The following is a 19,792-nucleotide window of genomic DNA, read 5'->3' on the forward strand; positions in this document are numbered from 1 at the left end:
TTCTCCTTAGATATTCTGACGTTAGATTGAAAACAGATGGGTTTAAGATTTGTCCTTAAAAGATTAATTCAAATCTCATGGACCAGAATTGATATTTTATGAAAAATTAGAACCATTCCTCCTTCCACCTCTCTCTATTGCTTTTCCGAAAGGGCACGGACAAATTCAACTTTAATTTCTCAATTTTCACTTTTTTTCGTATTTAGTCCGTATTTGTTTGTAATTCAACTTGTGGAATTTAATTCAATTCATAAATAAATTTAAGTTCAATTAATAATTTATTGTAATTATTTTATATTTGAGATAAAATAATAAACAAGTATAATTGAATTAAATTATATTATTTAAAATTTAAAGCACATATAAAAAATAAATTGAATTAGCAATCTTGATTATTTTGCTCTTAATTTAAAATTCATTTCTTTTTATTACAAGAAACTTTTTTTATATTATAAGGACTCTTATATTTATTTAAAATTATATAAAATATAAAAATTTTAAAGAAGATATAAATAAATGTGTCTCATATTAATTATTTGTTAAATATTTGTTGAGAAAAAATAAATTAAAAAAAATACTTGTTAAAGCAATCTCAATCAAATTAGTCTTTTCATTGGAAGTTGAGAAACAAAATTCAAAAAATATTCCAATAAAAAATCTAATAATTTAATAAAATAAATACTAAATGAACACAAATCATATTATTAAATTGACATGTTAGTGTCTAATATAATTTTGACAATGTTAATTAATTCATAAAGATATTATAATCCTTAGTTCTAATAACTCTAAGGATATCATTAAACAAATCATCCAATAAGAAGTTTCAACTTTGAAATAAATTCTTGACAATTGCATAAATATTAGTTTTAACTTGTATACATAACTTGAACTCCTCTTGCCAGTACTCTTTTCCACTTCAGCTATTTTTTGGCCAAAGCTTTTGGTCGAAAAAGTTATGGCTAAAAGAAGAGACGGGAAAGAGAGTAGGGTTTTGGCATGAAAAAAAAATAAAAAAGAAAGTTAATGAAAATAAAAGAGGTGAGAGAAAGCTCTCGGGTAATCAAATTATGGCCACAAAATAGCATGATTTTGGTGTTGAGTTCTTCTTTTAAAGGAAAATTTAGTAAAGGTTATCTTTGCCAACAATTATTCAAGATAAGGTAGATCAAGACTCAAAAACATTTTCAATTTTATTTGATTTTGAATTTTTTGTTCACTTGAAATCTGCTTTGTGGTTAGAAATGGAGTTTTGAGGTCCAAAAACTTAAACTCTATATTTTTTTTATCATTGGAGCAAACTATGGTGATGAAAAATGATTGCGGGAATATGACACATCTTCAGCGTTATTAAAAAAATAATAATAGAGGTGGATGATGTGTTGGTTTGTCATTAACATTATTTTTCAATAATTTGTTTGGTTTTTTTTTTTTTTAAGTTTAACGTAGGTGTCCAAGTCAGCTTGCTCGCACCTCGACTAATCTCACGGGCCCTGAAGTTAACGATCATGTAAGTCTCTAGTGGTCATCATATGAGCAACCTTCCCCTCCCCTCCCCTAGCTTTTCTTCTCTTTTGCTTTGCATTTTCTTCCTTAAAAATTACTAAAAAAAAAAAAAAAAAAAAAAGAAGGTTATTTTAGCCATTCAAATGTTTCAAATTCAACTTTGAATTCAATCACTAAGCAATTTCTTGACGCGAAGGAATGAGTTGAAGAACATGAAATATCTCTTATCATCGGTCCTCATGATGCTTCCTTTACTTCTTCAATATTTCTATTGGATTGGAACATCACTTCCAAGTTTTTGCCACGATTCCACCAGTTTATCTTTCCTTCTCCACCTTCGATCTTTATCACCAAAACCTTTTTTTAAAACATTCGGTTCAAATTTTTTTTTTTTTTTTTCATTCTTTAACTTAAAAGAAAAATGAGAGAGAGAATCAGATTCCAATTAAAACATCTGTGTCAACTGGTTCCATTCAATAAGAAAAGTTTCACTAAGGAAGTTATTTGTTATTTTGGATTATTTTACCACTATTTTTAGGTTTATTTGAAGTCCATAAATAGATTTATCAACACTTTTTAGATGTTTTGGGTCATTAATAGGTTGAAAATTAATTTTTTATGCATAAAATATCATTGCCTTGATTTCTTGACAACTCTCCATTCACTGAAAACTTGGCAAGTAAATAACACATCGTCTAAGTTATTTATTTTGAAAAATAAATAAAGAGTGAGTGACATTTTATCTTTTTTTTATTATAAAAATAAATAAATTAAGAAGCCTATTTGGTAGGCAAATCTCTTTTTAATAGGTCAAATGTGCAAGCATACTGGTATGCCTTTTTTTTTTCTTGCATTTTACACTTTGATTAATTCAAATAAATTGACGTAAAAAATAATTTGATTGTTTTTTAATACCATAGAAGTTTCAATATTTTTTTTTTATGAAATCATAACCTTTAATTATGAGCTCTCTTTTGTACAACTCTTCATGAGTATTTTGTTCTTAAGATTTTTTTCAATTGCTGCATTTTTTCTTGATGTTTGATTAAAAACTATTTGATCTTTTGTTTTTTCCATGAATTTTGTAATTTTATTTTATAAAGTGTAGCCATTGTCAATGTTATTTTGTTCTTTTTTTTTTTTTTTCCAGTCCTCCACAATAGTTTTGTATATCAAGATAAAAATAATTTTGACTGACAATAAAAAAAAATTCCTAATACAAAAAATACATTGATAATGGCTACACTTTTAATTTTGCTAAAAAATATTAATTCAAAAAATGTAGCACGGGTGAATAATCTAGTCATTAACTAAATTAAATTGGGGTTTTAGTGTGAACCATTTTTCACAGTCTCATATTCATTGTTCGTTTAGTGTCTATTTTTGCTAATTTTCTATATTTTGGTATGAATAGTTTTCACAATTTAAAATTCAATCACTAGACTTTTTTTTTATTTAATTTTATCATTTGAAGTTAAATTTTTATGGTTTTATGTGCAAAAATTTGTTTTGAACTAATTTCTCTCACTTGCCTAAAGTGTTGTATAATGTTTCAGTATTAAATTAATGATAAATTTCAGAAAATAAAATTTTAGCTTAAAAAAAATTAAGAAATTAAGAATCAAAATTGACATAAAAAATATGACTTTTTTTACACAAAAGTTATATTTGATCTCTTGAGTTTATATTTTTTATCAATATTCTTTGAAGTTATCATATTTTGATCATTAACTTTATTTTTATCACGTTTAAGTTTTTAACAGTTGAAAAAAAAAAAAGAAAAAAATTGTTGAAAAGTTCAAGGAGAGATAAAGCTCATGGGGAGTCAAATTTTAGACACTAATAAATTTGATTTTGATGTCTAAAAATCTAACTTTTAGAGTATAATTTAATGGAGGTGTTTTTTATTCCTTGATGATACTGGAAAAAAAGATCAAATTTTTAATTTATTTTTTTTTTAAGAAAAAAAAGCTGTGATTTTTACATTTTAAATTGATTAATAATGTGTTTTGTTATTATAAATGGGTTTTAGAGGTTCATAGATTCTATTTATGTTTTTGGGTGAAAATGGTTGAAATCTTGGTTTTCAGGGTTGAAAATTGGTTACCATCAACTTTTGGTGACTGAAAAAAGTTACAAGTGCTCTTGAATTTATAATTATGGGTCAAGAATGCACATCCATTCTTCTAGCCCGCACATATATAACTTTTTTTTATAAACTGTTTGGAATGTAGTTGTGTTGATTTTAAAATATTTTTTATATTGAAATGTATTAAAATAATATTTATTTTAATTTTTAAAAATTATTTTTAAAAATCAATATATTAAAAAAATTGAAAATAAAAAAAAATTAATTTTTTAATAAAAAATAATTTAAATTTTTTTGAGAACACGATGCAATAGTACCATACTTTTCAAAAAGTTTCTTATTTAATTGTTTTTTTTATGTAAGACTTTGTTTAAAAGATAAAAAAAAAAATTGTTTTTTGAGTAAATACAGAAAGGAGTTTTCATTAAAAGATACATTTTTTTTTTTTAATTTTAAAACATTAATTGCCTTCATTTTTTGTGCAATAAAACACACACACACATGTTTTTTTCCAAAAAACAAATTGCATTAATAAGAGTAGAGAATTTAAACTATTTTTTTTATGGGATTTAAAGCATTATTTTCCTTTTAAAATCTATTTTTATTGAGATATAACTAAATAAAAAAAGTTCATAAGAGCACCTTTTGACCGAGACATTAGATAAAAATACTTACATATGTTGTATTTTTGCTCCTTGCAATAAAGATAAACAGCTCTTTGTAGTGAACTCTTTTTATTATCATATAGTTTTCAATTCAACATAACATAACCTTTTCAATTCTTGATTAAAAATTCTCATATTGAATTATCATTTTTTAATGTATTTAGAGAAGAAAGGGGCGGAGTGTCACTCCACAATCCCATTGCTTACCAAATCTTCCAGTCCTCTCCTTAGTCTCTCGGCTGCAGCTTTACAGTCATTCTCCGTCAAGCCTCCAAATGAGATCCTAAGATGCCCGGGACAGCCACACGCGCCTCCTGGAATCACAACGACACCATGCCTTGTAGCTAGCCAGCGAACAACTTTATCATCATCCACGTATTGCTCTGGAAGCTTTGCCCATAGGTAAATTGCTCCTTCTCCACCTTTCACAGCACCTTCGCCCAGAGGGGAGAGAGCTTCCAGAATTACATCCCTGTTCTTGACGAGATCTTTCACTTGCTCGGTCACCCATTCAGGTCCCATTTCTAAGGAATAGAGAGCAAGGTGCTGTGACAGTATTGAAGCACAGATTGGTATGTTGTCCTGAATTTTAAGAAGTTGAGTTTGAAAGCCTTCCACTCCTGATGGATATGCTATCTGCATGCAGCCATTACATGATTTAGCTGGCACCGTTGTCTTTTTCGTGACAAAAAAAAAAAAGCATCTGGTAATACTCCAATTTTCACAAAAACTAGAGTCATGGAAAGGAAAAACAAAACTTCATTTATAAGAACACAAGATTTTCAGAGTTTTTATACAATGATAATACTATTGTACAACAATTCCTAATTGATAACAGCGAGAGATACTGGGCGTTACTTACATATCCAACTCGCCATCCCATCATTCCATATGCTTTCGAGAAGGAAAAGATGTTGACGACGTGATCTCCTTCTATACACGAGTGTTTTAGACCATCATACATAAAATACCTACAAGGAAAAGCCGTCGACATTCATAAATGGTACCGTAAACTTCTTAGCACAGGTAAACAAAGACGATAACTTCGATTCGGAAGTGCAGAATCTCACATCAATTTTGGACTGCTTCTAAACAGTGTATAACATTATATGATTACATGATACCAACAAATATAGTTGACAGTGTTTTGTGGAGGCCTATACACGAGGAATTCAAGCTTACATGCTTCACATCTACATTAGATTATAAAACCACACCACGATCCATTAGCTGAGCAGGTTGCAAGGTAAAAGTAGGATACCATATATCATTGCAGACAACTATATATAGTGACAGAGGAGAGGGTAACGGGATTTGTTAGGAGTCAAACATCATAACCATGGGTAGACTTTCACAATACTTTATTTTATTCATTTTTGTCTCACTTGTCATAAAACTATTATGACCCTTTGTATAAATATATATAAAAAGAAAAACTAGAAAACCCTGGTAATATTGTCCTTTCAAATCAGAAGAAAAAACTATAAAAAGAATAGAAAAAATAGATTTTCCCAAAAAAATTAATGTATCAATAAGGAAATAAAAACTGAACCAATTGCAACTGTAAAGAAGAAATTTAAAATGGATTTCCTTGGGCAAGAGCATGCAGCATGACATGAAATTTACAGTTGCAATCTTTGATGTCTAGTTCTTTCCACTGATGAGGTCACCCAAAATTCAAAGTCTTAATTGCTTTCAAGATTTTCCATCCTTCCCCATTTTAACTTAAAGTGTCATTTGGGTATTCCTCCTCTCACCAAGTTTTCATCCTCTTGTTTTTTCTTTTTTTCCTACAATTGGAAGTATCGAAACATACAGTTTCCACAAGTCTCCTTACTAGTTGAAGGGAACACACTCTTCTACACCAGTCCATCCTTCCAAATGCTAAACACAGGCCAGGTTAAATTGATGAGAGAGGGACTAAAAAGCACACCGGTGCTTTTTTCCTGGCATAATAAGTAGAAAATATGGACTTCTGAAGAACATTTCAGAGAAGATCAATATTCTCCAGTCAGTAAGTATGAAATGTTGAAAACTTCATCAGTCAATTACCAGGTTATTGCTATTCCTATTTCCTACACTTTTCTTCTAGTTGGAAACCAACAAACATACAAACAAAGTGTGCCGATAAGCTGTATTACGCACCATTTCTCAAAGAAAATATAATAATCATGTTTCTAAGAAATTCAATACTAATTAGGAATTCAGAAACTTCCTCTGACTAACTTTCATTCAGATATATTCAAGCACAACAAAAACATTGACAAAAATCACCTTTAAATCAAATCAAAAAGCATTGATGAAAACAGAAAAGACTTACTCATATGTATTATCTACAATAAGCCAGGATCCAGCTTCTCTGCATAGATCTGAAATTCTCTACTCAAAACAAAAAAGGCCCTACTTAGCGATAATTTGAACAATTTAAAAGCAACAGGATTAAGAAAAAGTATTCTCAACGCATGATCAAGATCATCTTCCAGAGAGAGAGAACCTTAAGAAGGGGATCTGGAATGTAGGTCCCACTTGGGTTACCGGGGTTGACAACTGTGACAACCTTTGGAACAGGTTTTGCTTCTGATAATGTTTTCTCTAACCAGTCTGAAATTCAAAGAAATGCCGATGAATGACCACCCAACATGCTGTGTGTGTGTGTGTGTGAGAGAGAGAGAGAGAGAGAGAGAGAGAGGTGCTTACTCACGACTTTTCTGTAAATGCACATCAATTTCATATATTTCTTTCTCAAATACTCTAATATTGTCAGCTGCCATTGACATACTTTTCCTCTAGGACATGTATTACTTGACAATGACAATCAAGAAACATATGAAATGGAGTAAAAACTGAACATTACCACAGCTTAAAACTTAGGCATGCTTAAATTTTGTTTGAAATATATAACAGGTGAGGTGCACAATCCATGTATCTTTAGCATTCTGACTGAAATATGTCTAAAACATTAATACTGAATGACAGGACTTTAACGCACTTCAAAATTCTAAAACGCCCTTTAAAACAGGGTAAGCACACCCTCAAAAAACTATGTATAGATAGAGAGATTTCTACACCCAAACTAATGTTCAATAACTCCCATGTGGAATTTTGTGGTTTCATGTCATAATGTTGAGTATTGGCACGGTAATATAGCCAGAATCTTGAAATGATTCACGCGGATTAGAAAGATAAGGAAACATGCATCACACTGAAGTTTCACAAATGTAATAGCTGGTTTTAAATTTTCATAATCACAACTCAAATTTTTCATAATGAAAACGCAAGCAAGGAAAATCATTTGTAAAACTTGATGGGAACTGCTATAGACTTCAAGAGCAGACATCAATCAGTACCTACGGTCACAACAAATCACACCTCCTTGAAGCTCAACTCCAAAAGTGATAAACATTACTTCTTAATTACAGAAGTGTAACAGGATACTATGAAGCACCTTTCCAATGAGTGACAAATATTTCTAACATAAAATACCCAAGTTCACCATTAAAACAAGAGCTCTATGTTACTATCCCAAAAAGTCAGGCTCTATGCAATGAGAGTTTACAGAACTTCACCTGCATCGGGATGAAGCGTCTCTGGGTTGCCAGGACCCACCAGTATATTAGTGACACCAGTCATCTGGAAAGACATGTATGCATTGAAATAGTATGGAGCAAACATAACCACAGAATCCCCAGCGTCACATAATGCAAGAACAAGATTAACAAATGCCTGCAATTGAGAAGGTAAAAATAATTCATATTCTTGAACATTTGTGAACTGAGACAGCTTGCCATGGAACAGAAAGAACAACTATTTTCTACAAGTCAATTAAATAGTAGACTAGAAAATAAAGTTTTATTGACATCTTTAACTTTGTCCTCTTCTCCTAAACCTAAATGTTTTTGGGAATGAGTAACGTATATTTAAGAATGTCATAGTTGGAAACACCTGATTTGCACCTGCAGTAACCATGACTGAAGATTTCACCAACTTATTTTCCTTTTGCAACTGCAAAGCAAAGAGCAAAAGAATGGATAATGTGTTAACAAATTTCCAATAGAAGGGCGTGTAAGTTTTGGTAAGATTATTATGACTACAGAAATACAAGTGTCCAACTAAGAAAACGATTCCACTGCAAAGTCAATTAAGTAAAGTTGCAAAAGTGATAGAGAAGGGATAACAGATAAAAATGACCATATAACAAAAACAATTACATATCTAATAATTACAATGAATCAAATAGAGAAAGTGATAGAGAAAGTATAAACAGTTGAAATGCAGCACTGGGAGAATCAAATGAACTCTGCCTGCCTTTCAGATGCCAATGACCAGAACCATAACATAAATCATCCAGTTGGAAACAAGCTGAATGTTCTGAATTATATACCTTCTGTGTCAATGCCTCCCTAAGTTCAGGAATACCTTCATCAGCTCCATAACGGCTAATTGAAGGCTCCCATACAAGTTCTTTCACCTTATTCAATGCTTGTTTGGGTGGTTGCCAATAAACTACTCCCTGTACCACATGAAACAAATGAATTGATCACCAAAAACTTTTTCTGTATCTAATGCAATGATGGGAAGAAAAAACATTTATATTTAGTCCTTATTAATGATGAAGGCACAAACAAGTAAAAGTAGCACAATTTAGTTGATGAACATATAGATTTAAATTAAAGTTAAATATACATCATTGATACACATTTCTAAATGTGAAACTGCCTTCCAAGCAATTTGGCAAAAAGAATTTGACTATGCAATCTATGCCGAGCACATGAAGAATACAGAGCACATAGCATATCAAAAGGCTTTGAGTTTGACTATCCAATAATGCTGCATGTGATTGAGAACTTTTACAAAGTGGTATTCCAAGAGTCATGATTTCACTTCATAGTATGAGATCGGATTTTTTAGTCCTATATTTTGTAGGAGAAAAGTCTTCCTAGATGCATTGTCAAACAAATTTATGCATAATCTTCGCTCTACTGTTTAAAATACAGAAAAGTCCTTAAAATCTGCACTAAACAAGCTCTTCCTTGAAGAAGAAACCCGATTCTCGATACCTACATTTATACAACACTTAAGAGACAGAAACAAAAACAATGTGGCAATCTAGCATCAAAAACCAAAATTTGACCATTTCTCCTATTTCAATACCTTTACACAGTGTAAAAAAAGCAGCATAGAGAAACATGAGGAAAGGGAAACTCAGACCTGGGCCAAGGACACAGCATTTTTCGCTCCTCGGACCAATTCCTGTATCTGCAAAACATATAACGTGAAAATCTATGCATAAGGTATAATCTCCCCACTTGCACCATCAAGGTTTTCACTCTTTCTTTCTATATAACACCAACAAAATAATTTACCCAAACCACCATTAGCACGCATATATACATAACCGACGTTTGTGTCCATAGCATAAATAAATCCCCACTCTCTCCATGAAGCTCTCTCTCTCGCACACGCTATAAAATCCCAACAAACAACACATACTCATATGCAAAATCAACATGTATGTGCTGGTGTGCATACTTATAACCAGACAGAATCACATAGGTAATTATCTTTGTGTTTTGACAAGAACCAAAGGAACCCAGAAATCCAAAAGAGATTGTAGTAAATCAATACCTGAACCATGATAGGCATTTCAGTCTCAACAGCTCTCTTAGCAAGCTTTACATAGGAACCCATCTCTCCTTTTCCCTTTCAGACCAGAACCAGTCAAGAATATCTTACAAAAATCCCACAAATGAACTCTGATTCAGCGCAATTCTCCTACAACCACCAACCCAAAATCCCTCTAACACTCCCAAATTTGTCAACGTTTTTCTTATAAAATGGCCAAGGGAGAAAGATGGGTTTTGCTTTTAAGAGGTAGAAAAAGAAAAGATTGGGTTATGAAGATGAGTTAGGCACGCTCCAACAACCCCAACTATTATCTAACACAAAAGACGCCATCACCTCTACTACACGAGTCTTCGTAGTTTGTACTCTTGTAGAATAATACTCCACGACTAACTGCCAAAAAGCATTAACGCTTTTTGGGCCAAGTAATTTTTTTTTCCTCTTACCACTTTAAACGTTGACAAAAATCAGTATACTCCACAGCCAGCCAAAACCCAGCATTTACGGTCCGTTAAAAACAAGTTTTCTACTTTTAAGTATAAAATACCCAGATTTGGACTTATCACAATCTCTATGTTATTCGTATTTTAGTGTGTGTGTGTGTGTGTGTGTGGAGCCAGGAATCTGGGACAACTACGCCTGAACTGTCAATTCATTAAAAATTATTTTTTTTCCCAGGTTACAATTAACAAGAACAGAGGATCTATAAACGTGCCTGTAAAATAATTCCCTGAGATTTATTTTTTAAGAAATTCAAATTTAAAGGATACAATTAAGGGAATTAATGATAAATAAAAAATAGAGACGAGAGAAGGATTTGGATGATGTTCTATTCTTCTTCTTTTTTGTTGGGAATTGAATTTCAGGTATTTGATTTGAGAGAGTAAAAATGAGAAAGTGAAGGAGAGTTACGAATAAAAGGGAAACAAAAAAGTATAAAAAAATGTGTGGAGTGGAGTGAAAGATTTTGGGTGCAATGAAATCAGAGCCTTGCGAAAAAGACAAGGAAACTTTCTTGGATTTTGTATTGTCTGAAGGGAAGAAGAGGAGCAGATTCTTTCTCGGCTTGGGTGAATGGTTATGCCTTGCCAAAAAGACAAGGAAACTTCTTGGATTTTGTGTTGTATGAAGGGAAGAAAAGCAGCAGATTCTCTCTCGGCTTGGATGAATGGTTAATTATTTTATTTATTTATTAGTTAAATATAAAAGAAACTACAAAAATAGTACAATTCCTGTAACAAAAACTACTGTGTATCCACAATACTGTTTTTAGTTTAATTTTATCATTTTCATGTCACTTGGCTTATGATTGGGCTATTTGTTTTAGCGTTTCAAAAATATTTTTGAAAAAATTTAAATTTTTTTTATTTTTTTATTAACTTCAAATTAATATATTTTTAGTGTTTTTAAATTATTTTGATGTACTGATGTCAAAAATAATTTTTTAAAAATAAAAAAATCATTGACATGTATTTTGACATGAAAAGTTATTTAAAAAGCAACCACATTACACTACCAAACAAGCTCATCAACATGATTTGCTTAATCTAGATTTTAATGAGATTCTCACGATATTGAGAAAAAAACTCCAATACATGGTTGATACTTCTTTTAAACAAAAAAAAATTGTTTGGGATACTGCTACAAAAACAAGGAACTCCTTCACCAAACATTTGATCATAATTAAAATTGTGAAAAAAAAACCCTAAAAAATCAGTCTTTCATTGTAGATTGTGAGGGGAAACACCCTGAATTGTAATAATTTTTATTTGATTTTTTTGGTATTCAAAGTATTTTATGTTTCAGTTATTTTTTTCTTTCAATTTCATCATTTAGTATTATATTGATTAGAGATTAGGCATGATAATTTGTTTCAATTGGCTTACCAAGGGTTTATCGTGGTGTCAAAACAAATCCTGATGTTGTGTTAGTGCTCAATTTTGTAAAAAAAGAATTTGGTTTTATTTCTTACAAGAAATTAAAATAAGGGGACCAAATTTGACTACTAGACAAAAATGGATGGGTATTTTTTCAAACTATTCAGGAGGTGAAATCTTGGCCTTCAAAAATTTTAGTTTTTTTTTTTTATTTTTTATCCTTTTAGTTTGAAAATTTCATCTTTAGGTTCAAAATCTCATTTTATTCATATTTCAATCTCTGAGTTTGAAGAAAAAGAGAAAGTCATTAAAAAACAAAAGAGGAGAAAAAATGCGATTGGTTGGGAAGATTTTGTGAGCAAAAAAGGCAAATTTGGTGTCAATATATTGCTCTTAACGAGAGGAGTGTCTTTAAAGTGTTTTTGAGCTTTTATATTATTGAAAAAATTAAATCAAGATTAAGTTTTTTATTTAATTTTGTATTTCTGAACCGATTTAGAGATGTTTTAAGTTGAGAAATTAGTTTATTAAGATTCTAAAATTATTCATAGATGAAAATAGATTAAAAATATTTTTTTATTCCAAAACACCTCCGCTCGATTTTCAAGCCACCTCTTATTATGGGTAGACACATGACACAATGTCTACTTTATTATTTATAAAATAAAACAAAATAATGGATGACATGTCATTCAACCTTGAGAAAAAAACAAAAAAAAAAGTCAAGTGCACTGGCCTAACTTTACAAGCCTAAAAGTGCAAGGCCTTTTTTTTATTGGACAAAACACATAAACCTTATCTGTTTGACCCTGACACCCGGCTCTTTTCTATAGTTTTTTTTTCCAAGAATTTGTTTTTAGATTTTGATTGAACAACTTGACATGATATTTACATTATTATTTAATTTTATTATGGTTCTAAAATAATATTATAGGTTTTATAAGAATGTAAAGAATTTTCTTTCCATTTATTATGTGCCTAATATGCCAAAAACAAATTGATTGTTGATATTCAATAAAAGTAAGATTTATGTTCTTTAAATTTTAATAGATTTTTGACATGATTTTATTATATTTATTAATTTTTCCCCTTTATTAAAATACAAAATATGAAAATATTATTTTGATTAAAAAAAAAAAACCTTGCTTTTGTGATCCTGATAGGTTTTAATTTATTAACTAATGCTTATAGTTTTTTTTTTTTAAAAAAAAAAACATGCTTTCATTGAAACAATAAAGAGATGCATTAATAAGAAAATTAAGTTTAGATTGAAAAAAAATGCATTTCTCCTCAATAATTTTATTTGTTGTCTTCCATGCAAGTGCTTATTTTTATAAACATTTAATTAAATGAAAATTAATTTAAAAAAGCTAGGTTAATAAAACTAACTAGAACCATGACCTAAATTGCAGGTTAATTTAATTTAACTAGTTTATTGTAGGATGTTTGTTGCAAGAAAAGACACATCATATGTTAAAGTAGATAACATGTCATCCGTTCATTTAACATAATTAAACAGATGGCATGTTATCTGTTTAATTAAAAAAAAAAATAAGAGTGTCTATGCTGGATTCTTTTAGCACTTTACATATATTTATTCATTGATTAATTTTTTATATTTTATAATAAAATTCTCTTTAAACAAAATTTTTAAAATTACATTTTAAAAATCATCTGCCAGGATTTTCAAATAAATGGTAGTATGAATATTTAATTTATGAATAATTATAAAATAACTTATATATAATTGTTTTAAAAAATTCATCATGAATATTCAACAAAAATAAAATATCTCCTTTTCTATTTGTTTTATTAAAAATGATTTATATAGTTTTTTTTTCAAATTAATTATTCTTTTATATATATATATATATATATATAGTCACATAAAAATTATAAAGGCATATTTTTTTTTTATTTAAATTTGTTTTTCATATTATAATAAAATCGTTAAAAAAATAGTTTTAATACATTGTTAATATGCATTTTTATACTAGATTAAATACACTCATAATTTTATTAAAAATTATTCTCCAAACAAAGTACCCTGATTTTGGTCAAGAGTTTGTTAAAAATTATCTTTCAAGTAAAAACATTAACATCCATTGGTTTATATAATTAGAAGTTGAAAAGTTAAAATTAAACTTCTAATACACTAAATCTTTTAGAAGAAAGAAGTTTTAGGCTAAGTAGACTTTGAGCTTAAGTCATATACATTCGCTCAACATGACATAAGCTTATTTTGATTATGTGTTGAAGTTTATTGTAACTTAATATTTTGGTCTAAAAGAATTGTGTTTTTTGGATCCATAAATAATACATGTTTAGATTCATTGAATATGTTCAATCAATTTCTTTTATTTAATTCATTGACAATGTAAAATTCTAAATGTTTGTATTAAAGTCTCAAATATTTTTTTAATTGATTAAAATTCTATAATTGATTCTTTAAATTCAAAACCAACCATAGTTGCCATAGTTCATATATAAATAAAGATTGTCTAGGATAATAAGAATCAAATAAGTATTTTTTTGTATTTTTTCAAGTTTTTTTTTCTTTCTAATTGTGTATTCTTGTATTATAGTTGTGTGTTTTTTAGTTCTTTTATATATATATATATATACTTTTTTTACTTTCAATATCTATAGCTATAAGATCTTGTTTTGTAGAGAGAAAATCAAGTTAGTTTTGTTATCTTGTAGACTTTGGAAAGGAGCGGAACTTTTTAAAGTAAAGTGATTGAAATTCTAAGAGACTAATTATATAAAGATTGTTTGCACCACAATTTAATTTTAAAGAAAAATGGTTGAATTCTTAACAACAATACTTATATTTCTTTGTCTCAATAAATAAGTAAAAACATATTTACTTTTTTATTATATTTTATGCAACCTATTTTAGTTCTTTTATATTTAGTGTATGAGCATGCTAGAATAATTAATTTTATTATATTTTTAATATGATTTTGATCATAACTTGTATGCAATATATTATGCTCATATAAAAATTGAACCACATAGTTTTATTGTAAATTTTCTTAGCAATCTTAAGACTAAAATAAATTATTTATTTAATTTATAAATTTTATAGTATAATCTTGGTACTTGTTTTATTTGCATGTTTTAAGTCAAAATTTATATTTGGCTATTATTATAGAAAAAAAAATCATAATGTCTTTTACCAAATAAATAATGATTATAACCAATATTGCTTCAAAAAATATTATTACTACACGTACTACTTTGATAGAAAAGGTTTCATCATCACCATCTATAGTGCATGATGAAAAACCCAAAATGTTCAATGATTTAAACTGAAAATGCCAACAATAAAATATTGTTCTTTCTAATAAAAGTTTTTTTACTAGAGATGCATCAAAGCAGTCATATGATAAATATAATCCCATTATTATTGTAGTTATAGATGCATAAATGTACAATTATTATGTGTGCAAGAATTATATTTTGAATGGTTTGGATAACACACTATATAATGTGTACAATTCAATCAATAATGCAAATGCTCTATGGAAAGCTTTAGATTAAAAGTAAAAGGCTCTATTGGAACTTAAAAGCTGATATGAAAAAGTTCATAGTTAGTGAAGTTCTTAACTTTAAGATGGTCGAGTCAAGAACTATAATGATTCAAGCTCAAGAACTATAATGGTCGATTCATAGTTAGTGAAGTTTCAATTCACATTGCACGACATTTATGATGAAGGAATGGTTCTGAATGAATCTTTTCCAGTGGTTATTATTATTGATAAATTACCATTATTTTGAAAAGACTTCAAGAACTATCTTAAACTTAAGCAAAATAAGATAGGAATTGAAGATCTCATTCTCGAGTTAAGGTTAGAAGAGGATAGTAAGTTATTCAAAATGAGAGCCTAACTCTTTATTTGTAGCCCTTAAAGCAAACATTGTTAAACAAATGGCAAAGAACAATTAAAATAAATAAGCTTGATGTGAAGGAAAAAGACACTGCCAAAACATTTAATGGTAAATTGCCAACAAGAATAAATAGCCTTAAGATAACCTTAAGAGAGAAATATATGTTAAAGCCAATATCACTTAGGTTGATAACCTCTCAAATGAAGTGTAAAAAATGAGCTTATCTATAATCATCTTCAAAGTCAACTTGATTAATAATTGTAAATAGTGATGGGTTCATATTGGTGTTATAAGATATGTATGTGATAAGAAAAGAATGTTCTCCATTTATAAAGAAGTATATGGTGAATAATTGTATATGAAGAATTTTTCTATCTTAAAGGTGCATTAGAAAGGTCATACAATGCATATCCCTATAAGAGATGAGTTTTTGAAAGTTTCTCACCTTCAACAATATGCTTTATATTGTTAACAGTAGAAAAAAAAATCAGTGTCTCACTCATTGTTAAACAAAAATAATTTCAAATTAGTATTTGAAAGTGATAAATTTATACTTACTAAAAGTGATGTTTACTCAAAAGAGGTATTTATGTGATAACTTCTTCAAAATAAATGTAATAATCATTGTAACCAAGAATGAGATTATCAACAACAACAACAATAATGTCTTCTTCTTCTTTTTTAACTCTCTTGAGTCTTGCGATACTTGGCATGATAGGTTGGGACATGTGAATTATAATTTTATACAAAAAATATTTAATATTGAATTATTATCTATTATGGTTTTTGAGAAAAATCACAAGTGTGAAGTTTGTGTAGATGTGAAATTTACAAAGACTTGTTTTCGAACAATTAAAAGAAGTAATGAACATCTAGATTTAATTCACAATAATATTGGAGATTAAACATTGATACGAACTAGAGGTGAGAAAAATATTATAATAGTTTTATAGATGATTGCATAAAGTATTGTTATACTTATTTGCTAAAAAGAAAAGATGACATTCTTGAAATGTTTAAACATTACAAGAATTACTTTTAAAATCAACTTAAAATAAAAAGATAAAGGTAGTAAAAAGTAATAAAGGTGGAGAATATAAGGCATCTTTAGGTGGATTTTGTTCCTATAATGGTAATCTTTGTCATAACCCAATTTTGACCATTTTTATTTTAATTATTATTATTATTATTTTATTTACTAAAAAACAATAAAAATGATGATAAAAAATAATAATAATGATGATGAAAAAAACAAGTAAAATGAAATAAATAAAGAATGAATTAAAATTTGGGTTAAGGGCAACATGATTGGAAGTTTTAGGGTTTAATTAAACTTTGGAATTAATTTAATTAAGTTTGGAATTAATTTGTTTAATCCAATTAAGGGTTTAATTGAAGAATTGATAAATTTTTAGACTTAATTAAGCTTGGAATTAATTTAATTCATCTAATCAAGGGTTTAATTGGAAAATTAATAAGTTTTGAGACTTAATTAAGCTTGAAATTAATTTAATTCATCCAATCAAGGATTTAATTGGAGAATTGATAAGTTTTGAGACTTAATTAAGCTTGGAATTAATTTAATTAATCCAATTAAGGGTTTAATTGGAGAATTGATAAGTTTTGATACTTAATTGGACTTGGATTTAAATAAATTAATGAAATCAGGGACTTAATTGAAAAAATATTAACGATTGGGGTCCAAATTGCGAAATTAAAATCCAAGGATTACATTGAAACGCGCGCAAATGCAGGGGGCTAATTACCGTTTAAACCAGGGGCTTAATTACAAAATTTTTGAAACTTCGAGGGTCAAAGTAAAAATGGCCACTGTTGTCTCCAAAACGGCGTCGTTACGCTGTTCATCTTCTTCTTTAAACCAGCAACCGTTTTCCACAGTAAAGGAGGCCGAACGTTGCAGCAGTAATGGTCGTCCGTTGGCCTCAGTTATGAGCGTTTAATGGTAGCCGTTCCTCAGCCTACCACCTGTTACCAACCCACCAACTTCTATATAAACCGAGCTGCACCAAAGAGCAGGGGCTGGTTGCAGAGTTGTAGAGAGAGAGAGGAAACCAAAACCAAAAACGATACTGATACAAATAAACCAGAGGAGGAGCCCAGAAACAGGGGACACACAAAAAAACACAGGGGAAAAACAGAGAGATCAAGTAGAACGAACGAAACAGAGGTGGGGGAAGTTTTTTTTTCAGCCACCACACCTACATATATCATCGTCTTTGTCTATCTCTCAGCAACCACAGACGGCAAAAAAAAACCAGAGAAACACAGACCGAAAACCAGAGCAAAAAACGCAAGCCACGTACAGAGCAAAAACCCGGACCCAAATTCAAAAAGAGAAGCCAACAACGTCCTTTGTTCTTCATCACGAGGACTGAGAAAACCGAGAAAAAACAAAAAGAAAAGGAACAGCAGACGAACAGAGGGGAAGAGACTGAGAGGAGGAGGAAGAGAGAATTCTCCGGGAGTGCTCGAATTGTTGCTGTCGCCTGCGTCTTCGAATCGCCAGGTAAGACTTTCCTTTTATCTTCGTTTATGCACATTAGATTAAAAGAGAAAGAACAGGGGCGAAGGTAATTTAATTACCTTCGCCCTATGCAGCGCACGCGTGGTCTGAACCACGCGTGCCTGCAGCCCAGCCGGGCCACTGGCTTGGGCCGGGCTGGCTGGGTCTAGCCTAGCCCATGTGGGCTGAGCTGGACCCAGCCCCAAAAATAATAAAAAAATAGAAAAAAATAATAAAAATATATATAAAAATAGGAGAAATAGAAAAATAGAAAAGTATGTGTATGCATGAATAAAAATAATATGAATTTACTGGTTTATTCACCAACGCCAGAGTCGGGAATAAAATATTGGTTTGAGTTTATATTATTTTTATTTGTTATATTTTATTCTTTTTTATTTAGCAAAAAAATATATATGTGCATGTAATAAAAAATAAATTTATTTTTTATTTACTAGTTTATTCACTAGTGTTAGAGTCATAAATAAAAAAGATTAATCTAAATTTATTTTATTAACTACGTAATAATTACCAACGCCAGAGTTGGAATTATCCGTAGTTAAATATTCACTGACGCTAGAGTCAGGAATATTGTGAATAAATTGTCAGAACGTAAACCAATAAAAATTTAGCAATTTAAGATAAAAAACAGCAATACAGTCTGCCTTAGGCAGAACGTTTAAGGGGTGATAATATCTTCTCTTTTATGTAACCAATCCCAAGCCATAGAATCTCTGTTGACCAGTTAGGGTTCCTAGTGACTGTTGTAACCCATTTCTGATTTTTTATGATTGGAATAACTTGGAAGTTCCAAAAATTTTACATGAAAACATTTCATTGTACAAAAAACCCAAACTTACTTTCACATATCCTCACCTCAAACTAAACCCAAGTGAACACTTGGGGGGCATGATCAAGCTGGGGGGCAATCAACAACACATGGTAGGGCTAACTCCATGATTCCTGTTCTAAGAAAAATGTCGGGCAAAATTGGTAACTCTTGAGATAGAGGGTGAAGGACAAAGATGTATGATGACATCAAACCCTTCCCAGAGGTCAAGATCACAATGTGTAACCCGAGTAAGCAAACGTGGAAAAGCCATCGAAGTTTACTACCAACATTACAACTTTTGAGAGAAAAAAGACACCATGAAGAAATGGGGGCCTATGTTTCTCAGGTAAGAATACATGCATATCAATCATAATGCATTTTCTTACAACATTCACAGATCTGTGTTTCAACATCAACTTTTGGGTAGTGCGTTTTATAACCCTACCTCCTTTTGAGTGCGCCTTTGAGCCCTCACCTCCTTTGGAGTGCGCCTTTGAGCCCTCACTTCCTTTTGAGTGCGCCTTTGAGCCCTCACCTCCTTTGGAGTGCGCCTTTGAGCCCTCACCTCCTTTGGAGTGCGCCTTTGAGCCCCCGCCTTCATTTTGAGCGCGCCTTTGAGCCCTCATCCCTTTGGTAGTGCGTTTTCTAACCTTACCTCCCTTTGAGTGCGCCTTTGAGCCCTCACCGCCTTTTGAGTGCGCCTTTGAGCCCTCACCTCCATTTTGAGTGCGCCTTTGAGCCCTCATCCCTTTGGTAGTGCGTTTTCTAACCCTACCTCCGTTT

At 30.2% G+C, this 19,792-nt stretch overlaps 1 protein-coding gene across 1 annotated transcript; it reads right to left on the reverse strand.

Annotated features, from left to right (window-relative positions):
- Nucleotides 1-4,296: 4,296 nt before the first annotated feature.
- On the reverse strand, nucleotides 4,297-10,234 carry LOC118031730 (aromatic aminotransferase ISS1). The gene is made up of 9 exons (XM_035036228.2): nucleotides 9,886-10,234; nucleotides 9,469-9,516; nucleotides 8,642-8,770; nucleotides 8,203-8,262; nucleotides 7,827-7,983; nucleotides 6,755-6,861; nucleotides 6,581-6,639; nucleotides 5,123-5,231; nucleotides 4,297-4,896 (listed from the first exon to the last, which is right to left on the reverse strand). Exons 1-9 carry the CDS (start codon nucleotides 9,946-9,948, stop codon nucleotides 4,444-4,446), a joined length of 1,185 nt encoding a protein of 394 aa, XP_034892119.1. The 5' UTR covers nucleotides 9,949-10,234; the 3' UTR covers nucleotides 4,297-4,443.
- Nucleotides 10,235-19,792: the final 9,558 nt, after the last annotated feature.

This window comes from Populus alba, chromosome 1, assembly GCF_005239225.2.
Source record: "Populus alba chromosome 1, ASM523922v2, whole genome shotgun sequence".
NCBI classification, from domain to species: domain Eukaryota; kingdom Viridiplantae; phylum Streptophyta; class Magnoliopsida; order Malpighiales; family Salicaceae; genus Populus; species Populus alba.